We start from the raw sequence: 23533 nt of genomic DNA, 5'->3' as shown, positions 1-23533 counted from the left end.
TTTTCTGTTAACATTTATCTTGTAGTTCAATGTTGTTGTTTTTTTCTGCTTCTTTTTACCTAATTTTTCACAATTGATACTTTTTGTCAAAAATGAAGTCAGGTAGTCTTAAAATTATAAATAGTACAGGGATAGTTCACCTAAAAATAACAATTATGTCATCATTTACTAACCCTCAAATTGTTCCAAACCTGTATGAGTTTCTTTCTTCTGTTGCACACAAAATATACTATTTTAAAGAAAGTTAGTAACCAAACAGTTGCTGGTACCCATCGACTTCCATAGTATTTTTTTCCCTGCTATGGAAGTCAAATGTTTGGTTACCAGCGTTCTTCAAAGTGTGTTCATGTGGGAATTTTTTTTTTATGATTTCATTTTAAGAATAGTTCACCCCAAAAATGAATATTCTGTCATCTCATTTAGTTCTACACCGAAGATAGAAACCCATACAGGTTTTGACGGACATAAGTAAATGATGACAAGTATTAATGAACATGTTTTAATTAAAGAACTCATGTAAATTTCATTGATGCATCACTAGAGGGCGTCAGAGGACAGTGCTCGTGCATTCTGCAAACAAAATATTTGTCTTGCAGTATAATAGATTCATATTAGATTAAACAATATGCTAATTTAATATTTCGTTTTACGTGACGCATAAATATATTAAATACGAGATGTATTTATAAACGTACCTGCCATATTCACACAGTCAACATCGAAATATGAAGGACATTCTATGAGATATTTTGCCCGGAAATGAAGAAAATCTGTAGCGTGTGGGAGGCGCCACAAGTTTGCAGTGTCTGCGCAGATATATGGAGCCTATGATCAGCATGAAGGCTTCACCTCGCAGGTTCCTATGGCAGCTGATCAAACGCGTATTGACTTGAGCACTGCGCGCGTTCTGTGCTTGCGTAGCTGACGCAGTAGCGCGCGGAGCCTGTCTGTCCGAGACTGAAGCCTTCACAGCACTGTGGATTCATACTTTGGATATACCTGCAACATCTGAAGGCACATTTTCGCAAAAAGCTGCCAGAAAGAATTTTGAGGGAAGCAGGTGGATTTGTAAGTACATATTTTCCTTTCTTTTATTTAAATTAGAGATGCCATGCATTGCGGAATCTAGTTAGTTCACGTTTGACTGTGTTTGTTTACTGAATAATAGTAATAATGTAGATATTTGTCTCTATGATGTATCATTTAATTTGAATATTTATATTTAAAATTAATTCTATAGACTTCATTTGCGTATTTACATATAAGAAATACTACTAAATAAATATATAATATAGTAAACCTGAAAAATTAATTTTATTTATTTGATTTGATTTCAGGGGTTTTAAGTTTATTTCGGTGTAAAACTTATCTCGAAAGATGGTCTGGAATAAATTGTCATAAATGTCATAAACATAAGAAATTTATAATCTGTCTTCTAGCCAGTTTAGTTAGGAACGGTTATCTAACACTTGCTTTATCTTTAGAAGTACAGATGAGATCTAGCTAACAAAAAAAAAAACATACAGGGTGGAGATAAGAAAACTAATGCTGCCTAGTCGGTCAGCACTTCATTTTACTTATATTGCATTTTATTGCAGTACATATTTAGATATCATTTGCTATCCAGTAATTCATGGTACACTTGTGTGGTCTCTTCTAGAGGCAGTGACCAGAAGCTGACTGTCACCACCTCCTCATGATGCACATGAACAGCTTGTTGAACCGATGGGGTAAGTATTTATAGTTTATATAGAATGGGATATGTTGGAAATTTATTGCGGTTGGCAAATATTCAACTTAATAATTTCAAATGCAAATGCATATTGTTAGGAGTGTGTCACTGGCTATTAAAATCATGTGTGGTTGGCTTATTCTTTTTCTCAAATTTATTGCTTGTGTCTATCAAGAGGATTTATATTATGTTTTGTGACTCTTTGTTTTGCAAATGATGTAGGTGTGAAGAGTTGTTGAGAGCTTAGAGAGTACGAATGGAAATGGAGGCGATAAATCAGATATTTATATCTACTTGGGAAACAGACCAGTGCTGTCAGTTTAGCACAAACAGAAACATTGCAGATGGATGAGGCCATGTGAAAACAGAAATTTCAAGAACCATGTCATTTCTAGTGTAAGCATCATGCACAGGATGTAGAAAATGGACTTTTATGAGGTTTACAGCAAAATCTGTTAAATAATGAATGGTTTTGATTTGCTTTGCTGTCAGTTAGTGTACAGGAAGAAACCGTTGAATGATTTTCTCATGTCAGTGCTTTTTTTTTTTTTTTTTTCAAGCTTAGTCGAAATTATTCTCTGTTTATGTCAGGATGTATTTTATACTCTGGGTCAAGGTACCAAACATTTCCCTGTTGTCAGATTTTTTATTATTATTTTTGAAAGATGTCTTTTATGATCACCAAGGCTGCATTTATTTGATAAAATTACAGTAAAAATTGTAATATTGTGAAATATTATTACAATTTTAAAAAATGTTTCCTATTTTAATATAATTTCAAATGTAATTTATTTGTGGGATTGCAAAGCTGAATTTCCGCGACCATTACTGCAGTTTTCAGTCTCACAAGATGTCTGTTTATACAGATAGTCAGTTTGTTTAAATTTCATATTGTTGCTAATAGGTTTGGACAAACTTGCTACATCTCAGACCTGAAGTCAATGACCTTTTTGACAGTTCTGTGAGGAGAATGTTTGTTACCTCAACCCAAAGCAGAACTGCAGAATCTCATAGTCATAAATGATTTAGACACGATGTCCAGGATGAAGTTGTTAGAATCACTGTTGACAGTCCAGTTTGCAGTGGAAGGTCTCAATAGAAGGTTAAAGGTCATCTATGCAGGCTAAACAAAGAGAACAAGACCCCTGATTCAGTTAGCCAGCTGTATTCTGGCAAAGCAGTGGCACGCAACCCACTAATGAACTCGGGCTGTAGCTAATCTCTCATTTTCTTAATGTAATCACGATACATTTCCTTTGCGGAAAATCAGATGACCTTTTTCCCTCACGTTTTGCATATTACTGGCTGGTAAGTCTTTAAAGATTTGGTTTGAGCTGCATGTGTTAACTTGGTAGATCCGTCCATACATGTGCAAATGGAGATCAAGTGTCTTAAAACCTTTGAACAACGGAAAAGAGTCTCGTTTTCACAGGTGTCGGTGACTTTGCTGTATAGCCTAAGAGTTTCCAATCGTATCAGTTCTTTAGGCCACAGTTGTGGATGTTGCTTTTCTGGGACTTCTTGACTTTTCTGAATTTGGTTCATGTAGCCTAGTTTTTATCCATAGTCTTTTTTCAAGACTTTATTTAGTATGTCTTTCATCATGATATTGATTTCTAGTTTGGTAAGAACAGCAGATAGGTGCTTTTTCTCATGTCTGATGCTTCAAAATCTTCACAGTGTCACACTTCTCAAAGTGTGGAATTTCACAGAATGGTGTCTCGGTATGAACCGCACCCTATGTGTGTGTTTTTACACTGCTGTTCAAAGTTTGGAGAAATATTGTGTAATATTCACATTTACATTTAGTCATTTAGCAGACGCTTTTATCCAATGCGACTGACAAATGAGGACAATGGAAGCAATCAAAATCAAAATATTTTTGAAAGAAGTGTTTTATGCTCAACGGGGCTACATTTATTTGACACAAAATATAGTAAAACAGTAATATGTGAAAAATTATCAAATAAAATACCATTTTTTTATTTGAATGTATTTTAAAATGTAACTTTTGATTTTTTTTCCCCTGAATTTTTAGCAGCTTTTGCATTGCGTCAGTCTTAAGTGTCACGTGATCCTTCAGAAATCATTCTAATATGCTGATTTGCTGCTCAAGAAGCATTTCTTGTAATTATCAATGTTTATGTTGCTTAATATATTTTTGCCAAAACCATGATTTTTTTTCAGGATTCTTTGATGAATAGGAAGTTTAAAAGAACTGCTTTTAAGTGAAAATGATTTTTGTAACAATTAAAAAAACTAATTTAAATTTAATGCACTTTTACTGAATAAAGTATTCATTTAAAAAAAAAAATAGTACCTCTCTGACTTCACCGTACCAGATTGTTCCAGTGTTTGCAGAGCTCAGCTATCCATGTCCCGCAGGGCGACTCCTTTACTCTGTTTTTCTAAATGAAACTGATAACTTGTGATTTACACCCTGAAGATGTCTGTTTGTTGTAAAACAATCGGTTGTTGGACCCCATGTAGTTCTGACATTAATTGATACTTACACTTGACTACATTCCAGAGTCAGACAATTGATTTCAAGAATGTTTTCTCCAGCATTTTGTACCATCATTTCACTCGGTTTGTGCTGTTTTCTAACATTTCTATGCCAATCCAATGACAACTTTTCAGTATTAAGTTTGGCTCTCCCAGTCATGATGAATTAATAAAGACCTAATAAAACAGGATAGAAACTATTAATTCTGATACTAAAAGAAGTAACTATGACTACAGTTTGACACTGTAACTAACACTAATAATAAACTAACACTGCCAAATCGTTCACTCTTCCTAGCTGTGAAGCTGCACATGCAGCTCTGCATAATGTTAGGACAGAAAGTTTATTTTCAACAACATTCCTGATCATGTCCAACCTTAACAGTTTGTGTGTCACATTTCAAAGCAGATTGTTTTGTGAACCTGTCAGAATGTAATGCAGGGAGTTTGTTATGAAAATGCATGAGGCAGTGCTAACTATATAATTCATTATAAATAATCATGTCACATGCAAATTGCTTGCTTACATATAGACATCTATAAAAGAACCGCACTGAAAAGAAAGCATGTTTAATTCTAATCATCGGAGAGACTGGAAAATGGACATGAAAAACTAAATAACTACTTTTTTTTTTTTTTTAAGGGAACGGTTCTCACAAATATGAACATTTGTTGAAAATGTACCCATCCTCAGGCCATCCAAGATGCAGATGAGTTTAATCAGAACAGATTTGGAGAAATGTAGCATTCACTTGCTCACCAATGGATCTTCTACAGTGAATGGGTGCCATCATCCATTGGTGAGCAAGTGATGTAATGCTAAATTTCTCCAAATCTAATCTGATGAAGAAACCCTTGTCTATTTGTACTGATATTTGACCTGCATTTATAGAAGTGTCTCGATCCTGAATGCGTTTGAATACTCATCACATCCGTCCTGAATTTGTAAAATATGCATGTGCCATCTGCTTTACCTATGAAGACTGAGACCTGCTTAACCCACACATGACTTCAGGGTTATTATCGGCCAAATCAAAGCACTAGAGATGGTTACCGATCTAAAATGACAGATTTTCACAGCTTGTGGTTTCAGTAACCATCTGTGGGACGAGATTGCACTGAAGATTCTACCATAATATTAAGCTTTGGGATGAATGTAGCCAAACTGTAATCTGCTCTCTGCCTCTTCGTTTTTTTTTTCTCACTCTTTCTCTCTCATTCACACGCTTCAGAGCTCACGTCATAGAAAGTAGAGGGGATGTGACCCAGGAAGCTTCGGTTGCCACACAGACTGAAGGAAACTCAATAGATCTCTAAAGGAGAGCATCCAAAGAGACACACACAAGAGTTCTCGCCTTACACTGAATTATTTACTGTAAAAATGCCTTGTTTTAACACTTCAGCTGTGCCAGTTTTTTAGTTTTTTTCCCTATGTGGAATGGAAGGGGTTTTGATTATGGAAAAAAAGCTACACGAATGGCATGAAGCTCATTTTGCTGTATAATAAATCAGTCTTAACCTTTATTTTTTTCATTCTAAACAAAGTTTGCTTTCTTTCAGACTGTCTTCGTACATTTTCCAAGTGAATCAAGAGGTGAAATTCACCATTTCAGTTGGAGCGCTGTGCGTAGTTGAAGACTAATTTCTTTCTATCCTTCACCCCGAGGTAGATCAAACAAATGCTTTGCGTCACACTGCATGTGAATCCATTCTACTCTCTCTCCCCAAACAGTCTTTGTTCTCTTTCTTATGTCTCATTTACATGAACATACCCGCAGACACTGAAAGAGACACCCTGGCTTGCTAAACCCCCTCAAAGACCACGTCAGTTGGAGGCAAGGTACTTCTGGCGAAGCAGGTTTCAGGTGTCACGCATAACGACAATGACATCTGAGAATGGCGTTAAGACTCGGTGCATCCGCGTGCTTGAGTGTGCATGGGTTTGTGCGTGATTGTACAAGATATCAAATATCAGCCAGTAATCTCTCTCTCTCTTATCTTATCTGGTGTTGTATGAACTTTGATGGTTGGATGAGCTGTCTATCTTTGAGTGCTGTTTACTTCAGGTAATTGTGCTAAAGCTATTTTTATATGATAACAGAAATATCAAGATTTAGACCCTGGTGGATCTTATTACATCTTACATACATATGCCACCATAATGCATTCAAGGAAGTTTAAAAAAAAATAATTTTTGGCTTGTTTGCATATGCAACCCATGTACCGTGCCAGCATTTAATACCATCAAAGCGTGACAAAGAAAATATGTCAATCAACACTTTTTGTTAGCATAGGTGCATTGCACATATGCCATAGATTTTCCACAAATGATCTTTACAAAAAGTAGTTGTGGTGGTGTGTGTGGTATAGTAATGTATCAGATGGAAATACCATGGTATATTAATACAGTAAGTTTTGTCTAGTTTTTATTGCTACTATTCTGCACATTTTTTTAATAAAAGTAAAGTCATCAAAGCTATTAAATAATACAAGCATCTTTATTGTATTGAAATTATTGCTGTACACACACACACACACACACACACACTTTTAAATATAACATTTTTAAATATTTAATTATATATAACATCTTCTTAGTGTAACTTAATATTTTAAATATGAAATAGTATTACATTTCTGTATTTGAATTGAAGTATTTTAGTTTTGTAAATACTTTTATCTGCCTCTAAACTGTTCATTTGATTAGCATATTCATATAATGTGGTATTTCCATAGTATATGTCTGAAAAACAAGGTAATATCATAATACTTTGCAGTTAGTGCATTGTCATTGTAAAAATTACATCAACCAGCAATTACAAGAACAAAAACAAAGTCAAAACATTTTAATAGATAGCTATAGTTAAAAAAAAAAAGTATTGACCAAAACATTTTAAAGGACTGAATTATGTATTTTGCAGACAAACATCAGAGCAGTGATCTAACCCGGTTATTTTATCTCTCTCTCTCACAGCAAATCTCTTAGACTCTGTATTGATTACAGCCTTTTCTCTGTATGTGTGGCCAGCTAGTTATCTAACCAGAGTTTATGCTGAGCTAACACTGATATTATGGACTCTGCTTTCCAATACAGCCGCAATGCATCATCACCTTCAGGATTATTGCAACCAATACAGAGCTTTGAATATCTGAGGGTGATGTTAACACATACTGTATCTAATAAAGTGTGAAGGAGTGAGTGTGTGTCAGTAGCCTGGGGTCAGACATTGGTATGTCGGTGGCAGCTGATGGATAAAGGTTGTGGCAGGGCCATCAATGAGAAACCCTGTAGGATGTTGCGTGCCAAAGCCGTAAACACATTAACGGGCAGTTAGGACACCCAGTGCTCTGGGCACCAAACATGATGTGCAGTGATGTAATCTCCAGTTGACACGCTAATACGCAATTCAATGAAATGTCCAGCCTTATACACACTACACACACATACAGTAGTTTTTTAGTAAGCTGTGTTTTTACAGAGCACGTGGTCAGCCGGAAGTTTGTGCTAGTACATAAAAGCTTGTGTAGTACAGAGCATTTTCTGTGTTTAGCATCCATGGTCTAAATATTAAGCTCATGTTGCCTCATGTTATGAGATCATCCTGTGAGGACATTTGCAAGTTCTTAGGATATGGTTATGTCATGTCTGCTTGGCCTAAATAAAGCCAAACCATCTTTAAAGGCATGCTTACAGGATATATCTTGTATATCTAGACCTTTAAAAAGGGGTCATATGATGCGATTTCAAGTTTTCCTTTCTCTTTGGAGTGTTACAAGCTGTTCGTGCATATATGAGATCCCTGAAGTTGCAAAGACTAAAGTCTCAAACCCAAAGAGATATTCTTTATAAAAGTTAAGACTCGTCTACGCCCCCCTAAAACGGCTCATTCAAACACGCCCCCACATGTCTACGTCACGATGTGGAAATATTTGCGTAATGCTGCCCAAATGTTCACGCAAAGAGAGAAGGCGTGGATTCTGTAACCGCAGTAGAGTTGATGCAGCCATGTCAGGGAGATGCTTTATTTGGTCTTCTGAAAGTAGATGCAATTAGGAATCATTGGTTAAAATTATTTACAACACAACAGCACAACCCAAATGTTCAAATTTGTGCAACGCATTTTATGGACGACAGTTTCGTGAACTTAATAGAGTACAAGGCTGGCTATGCACGAAGGCTATTTCTAAAAAAAAAAAAAAAAAGTCAATTCCGACTTTGCTATGACAATCTGGTGCTTTGAATCAGCGACTGTAAGTATGTTTTGTTATTAGTTTAAGTATTTGCTATTGACCGTACAAATGCGGAGTTTTGTGCATAATGCGTCGTGTGTGTGTGTGTGTGTGTGTGAGGGGAACAGGGTCACATCACAGCGGAGTGTACAACCCGTCAGAAATCGTCTTAACTGCGGCTTGTGTACTGCAAATACATACGAGCATCATCACTGTGTCTGTCACACGGCTCTGTTCCCCTTTCGGGCTTGAATTGATAAAACTAACTTGAAATCTGAAGCTCGCAATTATGGTAAGGGGCGTTACATTTCCGACGCACACTTGTGGTGTTCGGCCAATCACAATGTACTGGGTCAGTTGGCCAATCAGAGCAGACTGCACTTATTGGAAGGAGGGGCTTTGTAGACAGCGATGCTCTTGAGAGAGGCGGGGCATAGAGGAACTACAATAATGTACAGTATTGGAAAAATAATGTGCTTTTTGAACATTAAAGCATGTCAACATATTCTGTTACACCAAATACACAAAATAATGATCTTTAAAATAGCATCATATGGCCCCTTTAAATATTGGCACAAAGTTACCGTGGTCCACTTTGCAGCTTATTTGAGATGAGAGATTAACATTTCAGCTTTTATTTACAGGTATTTGCATCTGGATCTGATACACAATTTAGAAGATAGCACCTTTTGTTTGAACCCACCCATTTTTCATGTTACCAAAAGTACTGGAACAGATAGAATTAACATAGATTAAAGTGAAAAAGATTTCATATTTAGTTACAAATCCTTTGCTTTCAATAACTGCATCAAGCCTGTGACCCATTGACATCACCAAACTTTTGCATTCTTCGTTTGTGATGCTTTTCCAGGCTTTCACCGCAGCCTCTTTCAGTTTTGGGGGGTTACTCCCTTCAGTCTCTTCTTTAGCAGGTAAAATGCATACTCTACAGGGTTTAAGTGTGGAGATTGACTTGGCCAGTCTAAAACATTCCACTTCTTGCCCCTGATGAACTCCTTTGTTGTTTTGGCACTATGTTTTGGGTCATTATCTTGCTGCATGATGAAGGATCTCCCAATCAGTTTGGTTGCATCTTTCTGTAAATTGTCAGACAAAATATTTCTGTAGACTTCTGAGTTAATTTTGCTGCTGCCATCATGTGTTACATCATTAATGAAGATTAATGAGCCTGTCCCAGAAGAAGTGATGAAAGCCCAAGCCACTTGTGTAATATGTACTATAATGTACACCTGTGTACACTGTGTTTCAGATGAGCTTGTATGTTTGGGATCATGAGCAGATCCTTTCTTTCTCCAAACGTTAGCCTTTCCATCACTTTGGTCCATAAAATCAGTCCATAAAACCTTGTCCCAGAATTTTTGAGGCTCGTCTCCTATTCTTCTTGCTAATGAGTGGTTTGCATCTTCTAGTGTAGCCTCTGTACTTTTGTTCATGAAGTCTTCTGCGAACAGTAGATTGTGATACCTTCACTCCTGCCCTCTGGAGGTTGTTGCTGATTTCACTAACAGTTGTTTAAGGGTCTTTCTTCACAGCTGTCACAATGTTTCTGTCATCAACTGCAGATGTTTTCCTTGATCTACCCGTTTGAGGTGTGTTACTTAGTACACCAGTGGTTTCTTTCTTCCTCAGGAGATTCCAAATGGTTGTACTTGCTATTGCCAGTGTTTGTGCAATGGTTTGATTGACTTTTCATCTTCTCTCAGCTTCACAATTGCTCATTTTTCACCCATAGACACCTCTCTGGTTTTCATGTTGGTTACAAGTCTAACTAACTATAAATGCAGTCTGCACGGATCTGAAACTGAGCGCAGACATTCAGTGCTATTTATTGCTTGAATAATCAATTAATAGGACACACCATGGCAACAAAACACACCTGTCAGTCACATGTTCCAATACTTTTGGTAACATGAAAAATGGGTGGGTTCAAACAAAAGGTGCTATCTTCTAAGTTGTGTATCAGATCCAGATGAAAATACCTGTAAATAAAAGCTGAAATGTTAATCTCTCATCTCATATTCATCTTTTGATGTCAAATCCAAATGTTTACAGTCTACAGCAAAAATAAAGGAATTGGCCTTACTGTTCCAATAATTTTGGAGGGCACTGTAACTGACAACAAAGGAGATTATGCTGGTGCGCTCAAGGGTGTTAATAACGATAGGTTATATATAATAAAATACAAATTTTTATGGAAATTTTATTAAAATATACTGAAAAAAATAGTCCTTATTTGATAGTCCTGCACAGCAATGAAACGTCTAAATTAATAAATAACTCGATGCAAATGTTTAATCCAGATGTAAGTATCTTATATAAAAGCATATTGTTATTTGAGGTATTGTGTGTTTTGACATTTTATTTTTCATCAAAATGCATGCATTTTTTTATTTATCTGTGGAATATCCTCTGAATAGATGCAGTCTTGGACATATGATTAATCTTAATGCAGTAATGCAGGCTTTACTGCAAAACTGGTTTTACGTCAGATTAAGGCTGTATATAATATTTATAATACTGAATTATTTTTTCATATTGTAAAACAGATTCTTTTTTTATCACCTACAAATAAGTCTTGGTTGCTTTGATTACTCTTGTGCAGTGTAAAACTAAGCTTTATCTCTTGTGCTCCTGCTTTTTCTGTTGTAGATGAGATCTCCAAGATGTGTGAGGTAGAAGACACTCCAGAACCAGTCAGTCCCACGCTGCTCAATGAGTCCACAGACACCTACTGCCAGACCGACTGCTGGCACCGACTCCGCACCACGGTCCGAAAGCTAGAGTTCTGGGAAGACTTCAGCGCAGATCTTATCGGAACCGGCTTCTTCTCCAAGGTCTACAAGGTAAGGGTTTCCTGTCAGTAATGGAGAAGCGAGACAAATTACTGTTTGGAGATTGAAAGTTTGCAAAAAATGTGCTAAAATTGCTAGAATGTGCTAAAGGCGGAGTGTAATAATGGATGCGGCTGTTATTGAACAGCACAGAATCTGATTAGATAATCTGCCCTTTAGCGAAAGTGCACTGATTTAATCAAAGCTGTGAAAATGAGGCACATCGAGATCTCAGGCGTTGAGACCTTCAAGATAAATGTTTTCATTCCACCGCCTGCTGCCTTTCAAGAGCATAGGTTTTGTTCCGTATCTGCAGTTTAAATAATTGTTAGGGATTTTGTACCCGCCCGAATTCTGTTGCCAAAATGTTAAATAATCTTCTAATCATTTTGTCTTTAAGTCACGGCCCTGTTAGTCCTTACAACAGAACCTTACAGGCATGACGTGTCTGTCGTCTCCTAAAAACAAGCTACGTCCTGCAGACAGTCTTTAAACCAACTAAGAAATACATGTTTAACGTCATGTACCGTCACCACCCTGTCAAGCTTAGATGATCTTGAAAACCTTCACAAACAAGAAAATAACTAGATGGTTTTAAAAAATGCCTGAGGAAACTGTAGTAACCACATTATTTATATGCTAACTTTTCTTGTTTTACAAAATCTCTTTAGCGTTCCTTTAACCTCATAGTTTCAATTGTAAGAAACCAAACGGCATTTTGTTACAAGTAATGCCAATGCTCACAAACATGCCATTATTATAGTGTGAAACACTTGATGCTATCTTGAAGGAAAGACTTTAGTGAGGGCTAAGATCACAGCAGAGCTTTACAATAGCAAAGTGATTGAACCTAGATAACGTGTTTAATATCAATACACAGAACGTGAAAAACTGTGCCACATGCCTCCACTGTGACCATTCTCACACCATGGGCCAAGTAATTACAGCACTTGTAAAGAACATTGTGTCCTAAAAGAGACATGTACTGTACAGAATTAGCCCAGGGGAAAATAAGAGTGATGCTCCTTTTTGTTGTGAATGTGTTTACAGGATGTCAGTCAAGGAAAAACGTATCAGGAAATCCCTCCTGTTGAAACTCCCACTGTATGTACAGTATGTGAGGCCAATAATGATGTAATTCTCCCTCGCTCAGGTGATGCACGGCACCACGAAGAAGGTGATGGTGGTGAAGATCTATAAGAATGACGTGGATCAGAACAGCATTGTGAGGGAGATCAGTCTACTTCAGAAATTCTCCCACCCCAACATAGTGAGGTGAGCTGCCTCTGCACATGCGATTTAATCACCTCCCATCAATCCCACGCAGGCCTGATGCTCATAGCGCCCACACAGAACATGAGAAGAAAACAACTCTGACTCTGTCGGCCTAATACTGAGTAATAAAACCCGACTGGGTTAAGATTTCCTGACCTTGAGTCAGACCTTGGGTAACCGGTGAAGTGGCTACTATTTAGATGGTGTTCTGATAGTAAAAGCATCAGTCTGTGAGACTGTTTTACCTACACACAGCCCTTGTTTTAGAGACTGCGTTTTAGTCATGTTTGCCAATCATTATTAGTATTGCTTTTAATTATATATCTGCACCAGGTTAGTTATCAGATAGATATTAGATATTTTTATTTAATTGTGCAAACCTAATTTCTAATATTTTTATTGTTAGATTGCCTTTCCTGTCAACTAACACTCACAAAAATTCATCTTCAAGAACATTAATAATTTAATAACACCATTAAAGTCTTTAACAAATTTCCATATGAATATCCATTTTCATACCGCATACCTGTAGCATTTAAAACAATTGATATTTGCAATTCTTGTTTTATTTTTAATATATTTAGACTATATATTTTTAGTGCTGTCAAGCGATTAATCGCATCCAAAATAAGTTTTTGTTCACATAATGTGTGTATACTGTGTATATTTATTTTGTATATTAATCACGATTAATCGTTTGACAGCACTAATATTTTTAATATCATTGATAAATATATTTATCAATTATCATTAATAACTTGAAAATAATGTTTTGGGATCAGCCTGAATTTTAATATCCCTGTGTGCTCATACTTAGGATAAGAACTAACATTTAACCCTTTGTATTCAGGCCATATCTAGAGACCATAAATCATAAAAACTTGGCCTCCTTTGACTACCCAGAACACCCAATAGCAACTAAAAACTACTTTGAGTTTGAGTATGCAACTGCATAGCAACGCCCTTTTAACCGCCCTATCATGATATAACAGAGAGTTTTAGATAGGCATTACTTTCATTTGGTTGAAAATGTATTTGCTCTACTAATTTGTTTCATTTACGAGTTTAAAATTGATCTCAAGTCAATTTAAAGGGTTGTGATGAAAATTTACGCAGATGTATAAAGTTCACAGGTGCTGATTTTGTCATTTATGTCATTACCTATGCAAACGTCTAAACTTTGCATGATTCCTCAGTTCTACAGATAAAGTAAAGTATTGTGATTTTCATTCTGTAGGTACCTGGGGATCTGTGTTAAGGAGAACAAGCTGTATCCAATTCTTGAGGTGGGTGGCAACTTTTAGGAATTAGTATTCACAATTCAGCATATCCAGTTTTTTGCCTTCTCAACGTGCTGCCCAGAAAGTCTCATGACACAAGCAGTGACTCACCATTATGTTTTTCTAATGTGTCAAAGAGTATCAAATTTCCTACAAAGAAAAAGTTTTCCTGATTTAACATGCTGCAAAAGTGAGCTGCATTTCACTGTATAAATCATAATTCAAAGTGTTTTATAATCTCATGTCGTTCCCTCCTCCACCTAGTATGTGAGCGGAGGCTGTCTGGAGGAGCTGCTGGTCAGGCATGACGTCAACCTCTGCTGGAGAGAGAAGATCGAACTGGGCTGTGATATCAGCCGAGGAATGACCTATCTTCACTACAAGAACATCTACCACAGAGATCTCAACTCTAAGGTGAGGACGAGTGAGTTGCTTTACTTTAGGGATCAAAGTCGAGCAATTATGGCAAAGATATATTATGAAATATCACCTTGCAGTATTCAACCTAGATTTGAAGGGGTGTGCCAAGAACACGCCTTGCATTTATAGCTAATGACAGACATTTGTAATGTCACTCCATTGAAATTTCTGCCAATGTTTTTTATGTCTAATGTTCTATTAGCTTGCCTGACTTGACTGACTTGAGTCATGTTTTGACCAAAATGTGTTCAATACAAGATTCAGCGAGTACCATGCAGATAATACCACAGATTTTAGTGTTTAACTGGTAGCTAGCTCACTTCGCTTGTGTCCATTTCCTCCTTTCTCATGTAACCTATGTTTTTTTTATTGCTTAGGTACAGTTTAGTTTCTGATATTAGTTGTGAGATAAACATAATATTATCTCCCATAATCTTACAAAGTGAAGATTGGCATACTTGCACAGTGGCCCCAAAGGTATCTGGATGCTTAAGTCAAAAATATATTTTAAATAAAAATTAATTTCATTGCATTAGAGAAATATAAAAGTGATATCTGCAAACTATTGCTATACGTTTTCTAACTTTTTAACATTTTAGCCATTACCTTTTAACCAACTAAAGTGAAGTTAGTTCTGGAAAAGTTTATTTGGTTATGTAAATTCTGCGATGAATTGAATGCATTTTATAGGTAGTATGTGTCCAAAAATATCTATTTGGCTTCTATTCACTTTGGGGGGGAAAAAAATTAATGGCATTTTGTGACAAGTAGCGCTCAGTGTGAGTTGCTTGATATTATCTTGAGTTAAAGGCTTTGGTTTCTGTAGATTTACTTCAGTTATGGTTTCCATTCATCACTTATGAACACAATAGCAGACTGATGGAACGTAGATAACGTGCTTAATACCGAAACGCACAGAACATGAAAAACTGTGCCACATGCCTCCACTGTGACCATTCTCACACCACGGGCCAAGGTATTTCAACATTTTTTGGTAAAGAACATTGTGTCCTGAAGGAAACGTGTTTTGTAAAGGAACAGGATCAGCCCTGGGGAAAATAAGAGTGATGCTTCTTTGTTTTTCTTCAGAATGTGTTTACAGAAATCCAGTGAAGGAAAAACATATCAGGAAATCCTTCCTATTGAAAATCACACTAAATACACTGGCGTTGGGGTCTGTAAGATTTGTTTCTCTTATGTTCACCGAAGTTGCATTTATTTGATTAAAAATACAATAAAAACAATTACCGGTATATTGTAAAATGTTATTATTTAAACAATAGTTCTTTCTGGTCCTCGAATCTAATTGTCTGAGAGCCTTTTCTAGCGGTGAAAGTCTCATAGTGAACACTTAAAACCATTATGATTTTATAAATAATGCTGTTTTTGTCACGGAAAGTAGTTTTAAGAGTTTTTAGTTGAGAATGTACTTGTTTAGACTTCAAGCATGTGGTTTGTTAATAAAGATAATGTCTATTTGAAATTTTGCTCCAACATTTTTGGAGATGTGAGCTCAAGTAATTACTGTTATTGTGGAAACCGTGATATATTTTTTCATGATGAATAGAAAGTAAAAAAAAAACAGATTTGTTTAAAATAGAAATCTTTGGCAACACTATTACTGTCACTTTTAATCAATTTAGTGCATCCATGGTAAATACAAGTATTAAAAGTATGAGACACCCCCACTCATATTGTTGAAATGACTAAAAGTATTGTGTTGCATTTTGGGAAGGGAAACTGTTCCCCTATAAAGCTGTAAGCAGAGAAAAGCAGTCATGGTCTTGACAGGTTTAACTGTGGCAGTTGCCAGGCTGCAGTGTGCAGTGAGCACAGGCCTGTGTGTTTGAACAGAGATGGGGAGGTCAGACCTTTATTATGCTAATGCTGTAGCCAGCATTCACCATTCCATAAACTGCTTTCACTCGCTAACCTTCTCGCTGTCTCATAAGAAATGGCCCGCTGACTCCTGTCAACTGTCGAGCTTTTATCCTCTCACCCTGCACACAATTTTAAAAGCAGGCATAACTTAGCCTTGTCATTTTTAAACAGTTTTTGTTTTATAACTTCTGAAGAAAATGTATGTCCATGCTAAAGTAAACTCATTGCCACAATGCTATGTCATTGCTGATGTGTTGGTAGCCAGTGTTGGGAGTAACGCGTTACAAAAGTAATCATTTACAGTAACGGATTACTTTTTTGATGTAACGCAGTAGTGTAAGGCATTACTAATCAATTTTGAGTAATATTTTACTCGTACATGTTCAGTAACGCTTGCGTTACAACACACTTTTAGCCCTATTTTTAAATTTGTTTTTATTTAAAGTCGGGCAAGGATGGTAACATTCTAGAATATTACCATCCTTGCGAAAGCTAAATATTTAAAAACATGCTAAATTAGTATAAAAACGTATCGGTAAACCAATGTTTCATAATTAATGATTTTTATTTTATTGTAATTGACTTGACCAAAATGTTGATAATACATGAAAATAAATAGTGCAATAGTAAGGAACGCCACAGAATTACAGAAGAACCATAAAACATTCAGGTTAAACAATTTGTTACATTGTGTAATAATTTGTGTAATATGGATTTATTATTATTATAATTTAAATATTGTTTGTAGTTATATTTATTGCAATTCTGTCAAACGATTAATCGCAATTAATCACATCCAAAATAAGTTTTTGTTTACACAATATGTATGTGTGCAGTGTAAATTTATTATGTGTATATATAAATACACACACACACACACGCATGTATACATTTCAGAAAAATATGTTGTTTAAATATTAAATATATTTATTTATAAATTACATAAATATAAATATAGACATGTAAATACATGTAAAAAAAAACGAAATGTGTGTGTTTATATATACATAATATACACAGAGCACACACATATATTATGCAAACAAAAACTTTTATTTTGGATGCGATTAATAATTTGACAGCAGTAATTTATTGCATACTATTATCTATTATCAGTTCAATCAAATGTTAGAGCCTTGACTTAAAAAGAGGAAAACAGCAACTATAAAGCTTGGATAGCTCCACAGCTTTGGAGGCATGTTCTGATGACACACCAGATTTGAATAATTAAATGGTCAGGTAATGTCTGGGTTTTTCTTTAGGCTCTTGGAGATTTTGTTATAGAGATGCAGTGTGAAAGACAATTTCTTAGTGCTCAGTCTTTATGTGGAGCAATACTGCCATCTTGTGGCAAAATACTGTAATTGTGCTGCTTTGTAAAAATTGTGGGTCTTCAAATGGCTCTGTCATTTTGGTAATCTGAGATGGAGAAAAATCTTCCTTATACTTTGTTCCCTTTGCTTAGTTTCGCTTGCTTTCTTTGCTCATACCACATTGACAGATGCAAGATAAAATCTTTCTTATGCAACATACTACAAGTGGAATCTTGTTTTTATCAATCCAGAACTGCCTGATCCGAGTGACCTCGCATGGCAGGGAGGCCGTGGTCACTGACTTCGGGCTGGCTAGAGAAGTGGGGGATCTGCCTGCAAATGACCCTGACAGGAAGTTGTCTCTGGTGGGATCGGCCTTCTGGATGGCCCCTGAAATGCTTCGAGGAGAGCCGTACGACCGCAAGGTACTGAAAACAGAATGCTGTACCAATGAAAATGAGAAAAGTGTAAAATAGGACATTTATGGTAGTCTTTTTCCTGAAAATTAAATTAGTATTGATATACTGACAGATTTCACATTAATCCACATAACCTTTTGCAGTTGCATCTTAATTAAAAATTAACCTTCTTATTTGATGCCAACGTTAATAGGTCAGGGCTGAGGTACAGATTTGGAAAGTCATTTATAATGAGTAACAGATACAATAAACTGTGAGCTGTTTTTGTTTCATTGAGAGAGAGAGAGCCAGTGCTGGTGCTGATGTTATTAGAGACTGAACTGAACCTCTGCTGACTGACCATTTTCCCCTGTTTAATCATAGGTTGATGTCTTCTCTTTTGGGATCGTGTTGTGTGAGATCTTAGCAAGAATCCCTGCCGACCCAGAAGTGCTGCCCAGGACAAAGGTAAACACACAAAGAAAACAGTTTCTACACCTTTTTTCAGCATATGCAAATGAATACTACTTCATGTACACTATATTGTTACACAGAATGCGTAATTTAGCACTTGCACGAGCTCTGGGATGATTACATGTAACCCTTAAGAGAGGCTTGTTATGTCGTGTGAATTAATATGGTTCTCTTTGCTGCATTGGGGATGAAAGTAAGGTCAGACAGAGTGATTGCGCTCTGGTGTACAGCAGTGTGGTCATTTATGCTTCATTAATGCTGATGGACAGCCGATGATGTCTGGAGGGGAGAGAACAGATAGATCTGATCTGGGTCAAGGGAACCATCGCATGGACATTTAGATTCTTTATTATGGATTTATTCATCGTGCTCTTCTATCACATCAAGGATAATGATTTTCTGGTCGATATACATTTTCACTGTAGTTGTTACTGTATGCATGTAGTTGTTACTGTATGCTCATCAAGGCTGCATTTATTCGATTAAAAAATAAAGTAAAGTTTGCTTTGACCTTCGTAACTGATATAGTTCGCTTGTAAGGTTTCTCTGTACATTTTTAGTGTTTCTTATAATTTGCTGGTGATGTATAGTTTGTTTGTATTTTCTGGTGAGATATAATTTATTTTTAAGGTTTGTGTTATAGTTGTCTGGTGAAGTATAGTTTGTAAATTTTGTGTTGCAATTTTATGGTGAAATACAGTTTGTAAGGTGTTTCATATAATTTTCTGGTGAAATCATAAAGTTATCTGGTGAAATATAGATTGTAAAGTTTGTATTGCAATTTTTTGGTGACAGTTTGTAAAATGTTTTGTATAATTTTCTGGTGAAATCGTAAAGTTTGTCTTAATTTTCTGGTGAGATATAGATTATAATGTTTGCGTTGCAATTTTGTGGTGAAATGTAGTTTGTAAAGTTTGTCGTTTAATTACAATGCAATTGTAAAGTTTATCTTACAATTTTCTTGTGTAGTTTGTGTTGTAATTTTCTGGTGAGATATAGTTTGTTTCTAAAGTGTTTTGTATGTTTTTGGTGAAATTATAAAATTTTCTGCTGAAATACAGTTTGTAAAGTGTTATCTTGCAGTGTTGTTGTTATTAATTTGCATTACTTTTTTTTTTTTTTACTTTTTTTTGCCCTACACTTTCGTAGTAAAATACAGTTGTTTGTCTTTGACGCCCCTAAAGAAATGCAGTGTTTTCAAAATGGCGTTTTCAATGAGATACATTTTTGTGAGATAACCACTGAATGCTGACAACGCCACATCTTCTGCAGTGTTCTCTCAAAGGAAATATTAAAAAGAATATTGACTTCAGTGTGTGATCTGTTGACAGGACTATGGGCTGGATGTGGAATCGTTCAGAGAGCTAGTGCAGGGCTGCCCAGAGCGGGTTCTGGAACTCTCTGCCAGCTGTTGTCAGGTATGAAGTAGCGACTCGAGGGTCGTGTTTAATATGGCGTGACTGAATAGAACTAACACCTGTCACCAGTGAGAGATTTCACCTTCAGTATTCATAATGTGGCTCCTGAATCATCTGCTTAACTATTTTGAAGATGTATATATGTAACAGATTCAGTGAAAACACCAAAGCTTATCCTGTTTCTGTCTTTCTCTCAGATGGATGCATTCCGAAGACCTTCCTTCTCTGAGCTCCTGGAAGAGCTGGAGGACATCGCTGAGACCCTAGAGCCACCAGACAACAAACTAACCACAGGGTGATCTCACAAATCCATCCTAACACACCCCTGGACTGAAGGATTTAAGGGACTGCGCTACATAAGAGTCTGCAGCGGTGGACCATGACTGGCACTCTGTTCTCCCAGGAGTAGAATATACAGGGGAATGTCTGGTAATTGAGGACAAAACCACTCAACTGAATGTTCGCTCAATAACCAGTTCTGGGCGCCCATGAATGATTGTGAGAGTCCATTTGAGAGGCTGAATTTTACCTTTTCTATTTTTTATTTCAAATAGATGGAAGTAATATGATTGTTTAGGGACCAACATGTCAGCTGACTTTTTTAAAGTGAAAGTGAAGTGACATACTGCCAAGTATGGTGACCCATACTCAGAATACGTGCTCTGCATTTAACCCATCCAACGTGCGCACACACCGTGAACACACACCCGGAGCAGTGGGCAGCCATTTATGAGCAGTTGGGGGTTCAGTGCCTTGCTCAAGGGCACCTCAGTCGTGGTATTGAAGGTGGAGAGAGCGCTGGACATTCACTACCCCCTACAATTCCTGCCGGCCGATACTCGAACTCGCAACCTTTGGATTACGAGTCCGACTCTAACCATTAGGCCATGACTATTGGTGCATGCTTACATATATAAAAGACCAAATTCTCTTCGGACCATTCCTGTTTTAAATGGGTTTCAGGAAAAAGTGAGATTACTTATTTTTGTTTAGGAAATTAATATACAGCAGAGGTTGCACAAACCTAGAACAAACCAGACCAGAGAAACTAATTTGTCCTATATTTGATTTCACCTCTGCCCTTTTTTGTTTATAAAAACTAGCATATTCTGTCAAAAATAATTGCACACTTTGCTTATTTGACACACACTGTTAATGTCATCTATTTATGCCTTGTTGTACTTGCCATGTCACCCATTTTTCCCACTTTTAACATCCACGTCTGATTGATAGAGCTCTAAAATATCCAGTTAAATTGATCAAAAATATGGTTGTAGAATATGCATAGAGCTCAACTTTTAAAACAATGTATTACTGAATAATAATTCAGTTCATTTAGTCATAAAAGCTGAACAATCACAGAAAAAATAACAGTACAGAGCTGTTTGTTAATGTACTACAGTAAGGACTGTGGAATCACTGTTTTCTCAGGTCACAAAGGGGTTTTAAATATGTGAATATTCTCATATTAACTCGGTCAACTAGTCTTTCTAAACCAGAATCTATTTTGTTTACTGAGTTTAATTGAACTGTTTGTATTATTCCTGACTCTATTTGTGTATATGGTGCTTGGTTACATATATGTATATATCTAGTTTATTAGTTACACCAATAAAAGCATACACCAATATAGAGCATATAAGTTTTTTGACATTTTTGCACAGTTGAGCAATATAATTAAGGCCCAAACCTGCAGAATGAATAAATAAATGTAATAACAGGAAAAATAAATTACTTGGTAAAAACAAATATAGTTCATTTGTAATAAAATTTTATCCTGAATTTATTTGTTTATTTTTACCCTTTTCCTGTATTATTGACTCATTCTTTCATTTCTTTTATTACATAAAAAGCATATTATTTAAACTAATAAAAGCATATTGATTAGTTTTTTTAAATTCCGAAAACACACTTAAGCACAATCCATCAAAAATCAATATGTCCTTATTAAACTTCCTTAGACTACAATAAAATCACGACAGTAACTCAATATGATAAGTGCTTGGGCATGACGAAAACAAGTCTGATTTGTGTCCTTGTGTGAATGGAGCATTTCTTATTTTTGTCATTAGTATTCAAGTACAGTTCAGGGTTCCTGCTTGGTTTCTCTGATATGGGTGTCTGCATTACTGCCCATGTTCTCTTCTGTAATTGAGGTGACTTGAAGGCCATGGATTTACCGTTCTGACAATGCTATGTGCTCGAAAGTTCGATCTCCACCGGGCCAGTCCTGTAAGAGACATGGCTCAATTTATGATCGTGGACAATGAAAAAAAAATCCTTTTGGAGGCCACCAGCAGTGTGAAACGAGAGCACTTGGTGGTAAACAGTGTTGTGGCACGCCGGGGTTGTTCTCGTCTGGATCTCAGTCAGCGAAGTCAGAAAGGCTCAAAACAGCAGAGTTTCAGGTGTCAAAGGAAGACTTTATTAACAAATTAACAAAGCCGAAGAGTCAGCCGCCACATCCACTGTCTCTCTGGTCTTTGTTTGTTCAGATGCTCCATTTTATACACTCAGTTCCACAAGTCCACCCATCCTTCTATTCTTTCTATGAACCAATAATGGTCCTTCATTCCCTCTTACCAATTGGTTTCTTTATGATACTGCACTCCAGAGGAAGCCAGACCCAAACATCTCTCCTCACCCTTGACTAGAGAAGAGTAAAAGAATCTGTCTTCCTATCTATGCACTCTTTGGGGGTCAATAATGCAATCATCATTGTGTATGTAAGCGTGTGCACAAAATGTTCTAGCCTTGCCCATGGGTATCATGGTTATGTAGAATATATGAATGATTAATTAACACATCTAATTAAAAGGAATTAAAAACACTGGTTTGTCCCACGTAGCCAGAGGAACTCTAGGCATATCCGGTAGCCTAGAGCGCTATCTGGTGATGTTATCCTTCGTTGCCAGAGGAGCGTTCCTTAGCCCTGTCTGGTGTTGGAGTAGATGATGGGTTTTTAAACCTCCAGTTGAATCTACTCATGTTGCTAAGCACTGAGGTGCTCGTCGATCCTTCTCTTTTCTTCTTTCTTTCTGATGACATTTCCCAGTGTATAAAGCAATCATCGTTATAGTAATAAATGAAATGTTAGTATGTAAAGAACTAAATGTAGAGAAAAATACATAATATTTCTTTATCATGCCCTTTTTCCGGTTGCAGTGTCTCATAACATGGACAATGACCTGCTTAAGACCCTTATCGTCCCCTTTTCTTTCATTAATCACACATTACATACTTAAGGTTAGTAAATTAATAATTTCAAGATAAATGATATAAGGAGTGAATGACTTCAGGAAGGGGCATATGCCAAAGGAAAATACATAATACCCCTACCTGTCTCCCTACACTATCCAAATTCTCTAATATTTCTACGAAAGGTTAAAATAAAAAATTAAATGGCACCCCTTCCCTACCACTCCATTGTTATTCAGGAAGGGTTTACACAACTTCGTCCAGGTCAAAGTCGTCCAATTCGTCCAGTCCAGGTCCCACAGTGTATCCGTGGGCATATCCAATGTCAACTCCAGTTGGTTTTATCGATATGTTAAGCATCTGTTTGGCTGCAGCACTGGCCAGCATGGATCTGATGAAAGGCACAACACAACAGAACAGTACAAAGAACACAACAATAGCAATGGCTATTATGATACCCACTCTAATCAACCACTCCCTCCAAGACCCAAAAATTGAATTTAACCAGTTTCCAATTTGCTTATCTGCTCCAGCATTCTTGGTCACTTCCTCTCTCA

The 23533-nt window shown here is 36.5% G+C and overlaps 1 protein-coding gene across 2 annotated transcripts; it reads left to right on the top strand.

The window, feature by feature from the left end:
- The first annotated feature begins 550 nt into the window (after positions 1 to 550).
- On the top strand, positions 551 to 21563 carry LOC306855826 (dual specificity testis-specific protein kinase 2-like). 2 transcript variants are annotated; one of them, XM_079394720.1, is made up of 10 exons: positions 551 to 1068; positions 1663 to 1730; positions 11138 to 11331; positions 12473 to 12594; positions 13832 to 13880; positions 14139 to 14288; positions 17740 to 17913; positions 18271 to 18354; positions 19692 to 19778; positions 19976 to 21563. In XM_079394720.1, the coding sequence occupies exons 2-10, from the start codon at positions 1697 to 1699 to the stop codon at positions 20075 to 20077; spliced, it is 996 nt and encodes a 331-aa protein (XP_079250846.1). In that variant the 5' UTR covers positions 551 to 1068; positions 1663 to 1696; the 3' UTR covers positions 20078 to 21563. The 2 variants fall into 2 exon arrangements, with proteins under 2 accessions (XP_079250846.1, XP_079250847.1); XM_079394721.1 differs by lacking the exons at positions 19692 to 19778; positions 19976 to 21563 and adding an exon at positions 18555 to 19413 and having other exon boundaries at positions 845 to 1068; positions 1661 to 1730.
- Positions 21564 to 23533: the final 1970 nt, after the last annotated feature.

This window comes from Barbus barbus, assembly GCF_936440315.1.
Source record: "Barbus barbus genome assembly, chromosome: 36".
NCBI lineage: Eukaryota > Metazoa > Chordata > Actinopteri > Cypriniformes > Cyprinidae > Barbus > Barbus barbus.
The sequence above is the reverse complement of the archived record's forward strand: the minus strand, read 5'-3'. Positions and strand labels throughout refer to the sequence as shown.

Bases quoted from the DNA above. Each gene is read 5' to 3' on its own strand.
- LOC306855826 (XM_079394720.1), top strand. From the start codon at position 1,697: ATGATGCACATGAACAGCTTGTTGAACCGATGGG. The intron at 12,595-13,831 runs GTGAGCTGCCTC...TTCATTCTGTAG, and splicing joins TCCCACCCCAACATAGTGAG to GTACCTGGGGATCTGTGTTA. The intron at 14,289-17,739 runs GTGAGGACGAGT...TTATCAATCCAG, and splicing joins ACAGAGATCTCAACTCTAAG to AACTGCCTGATCCGAGTGAC.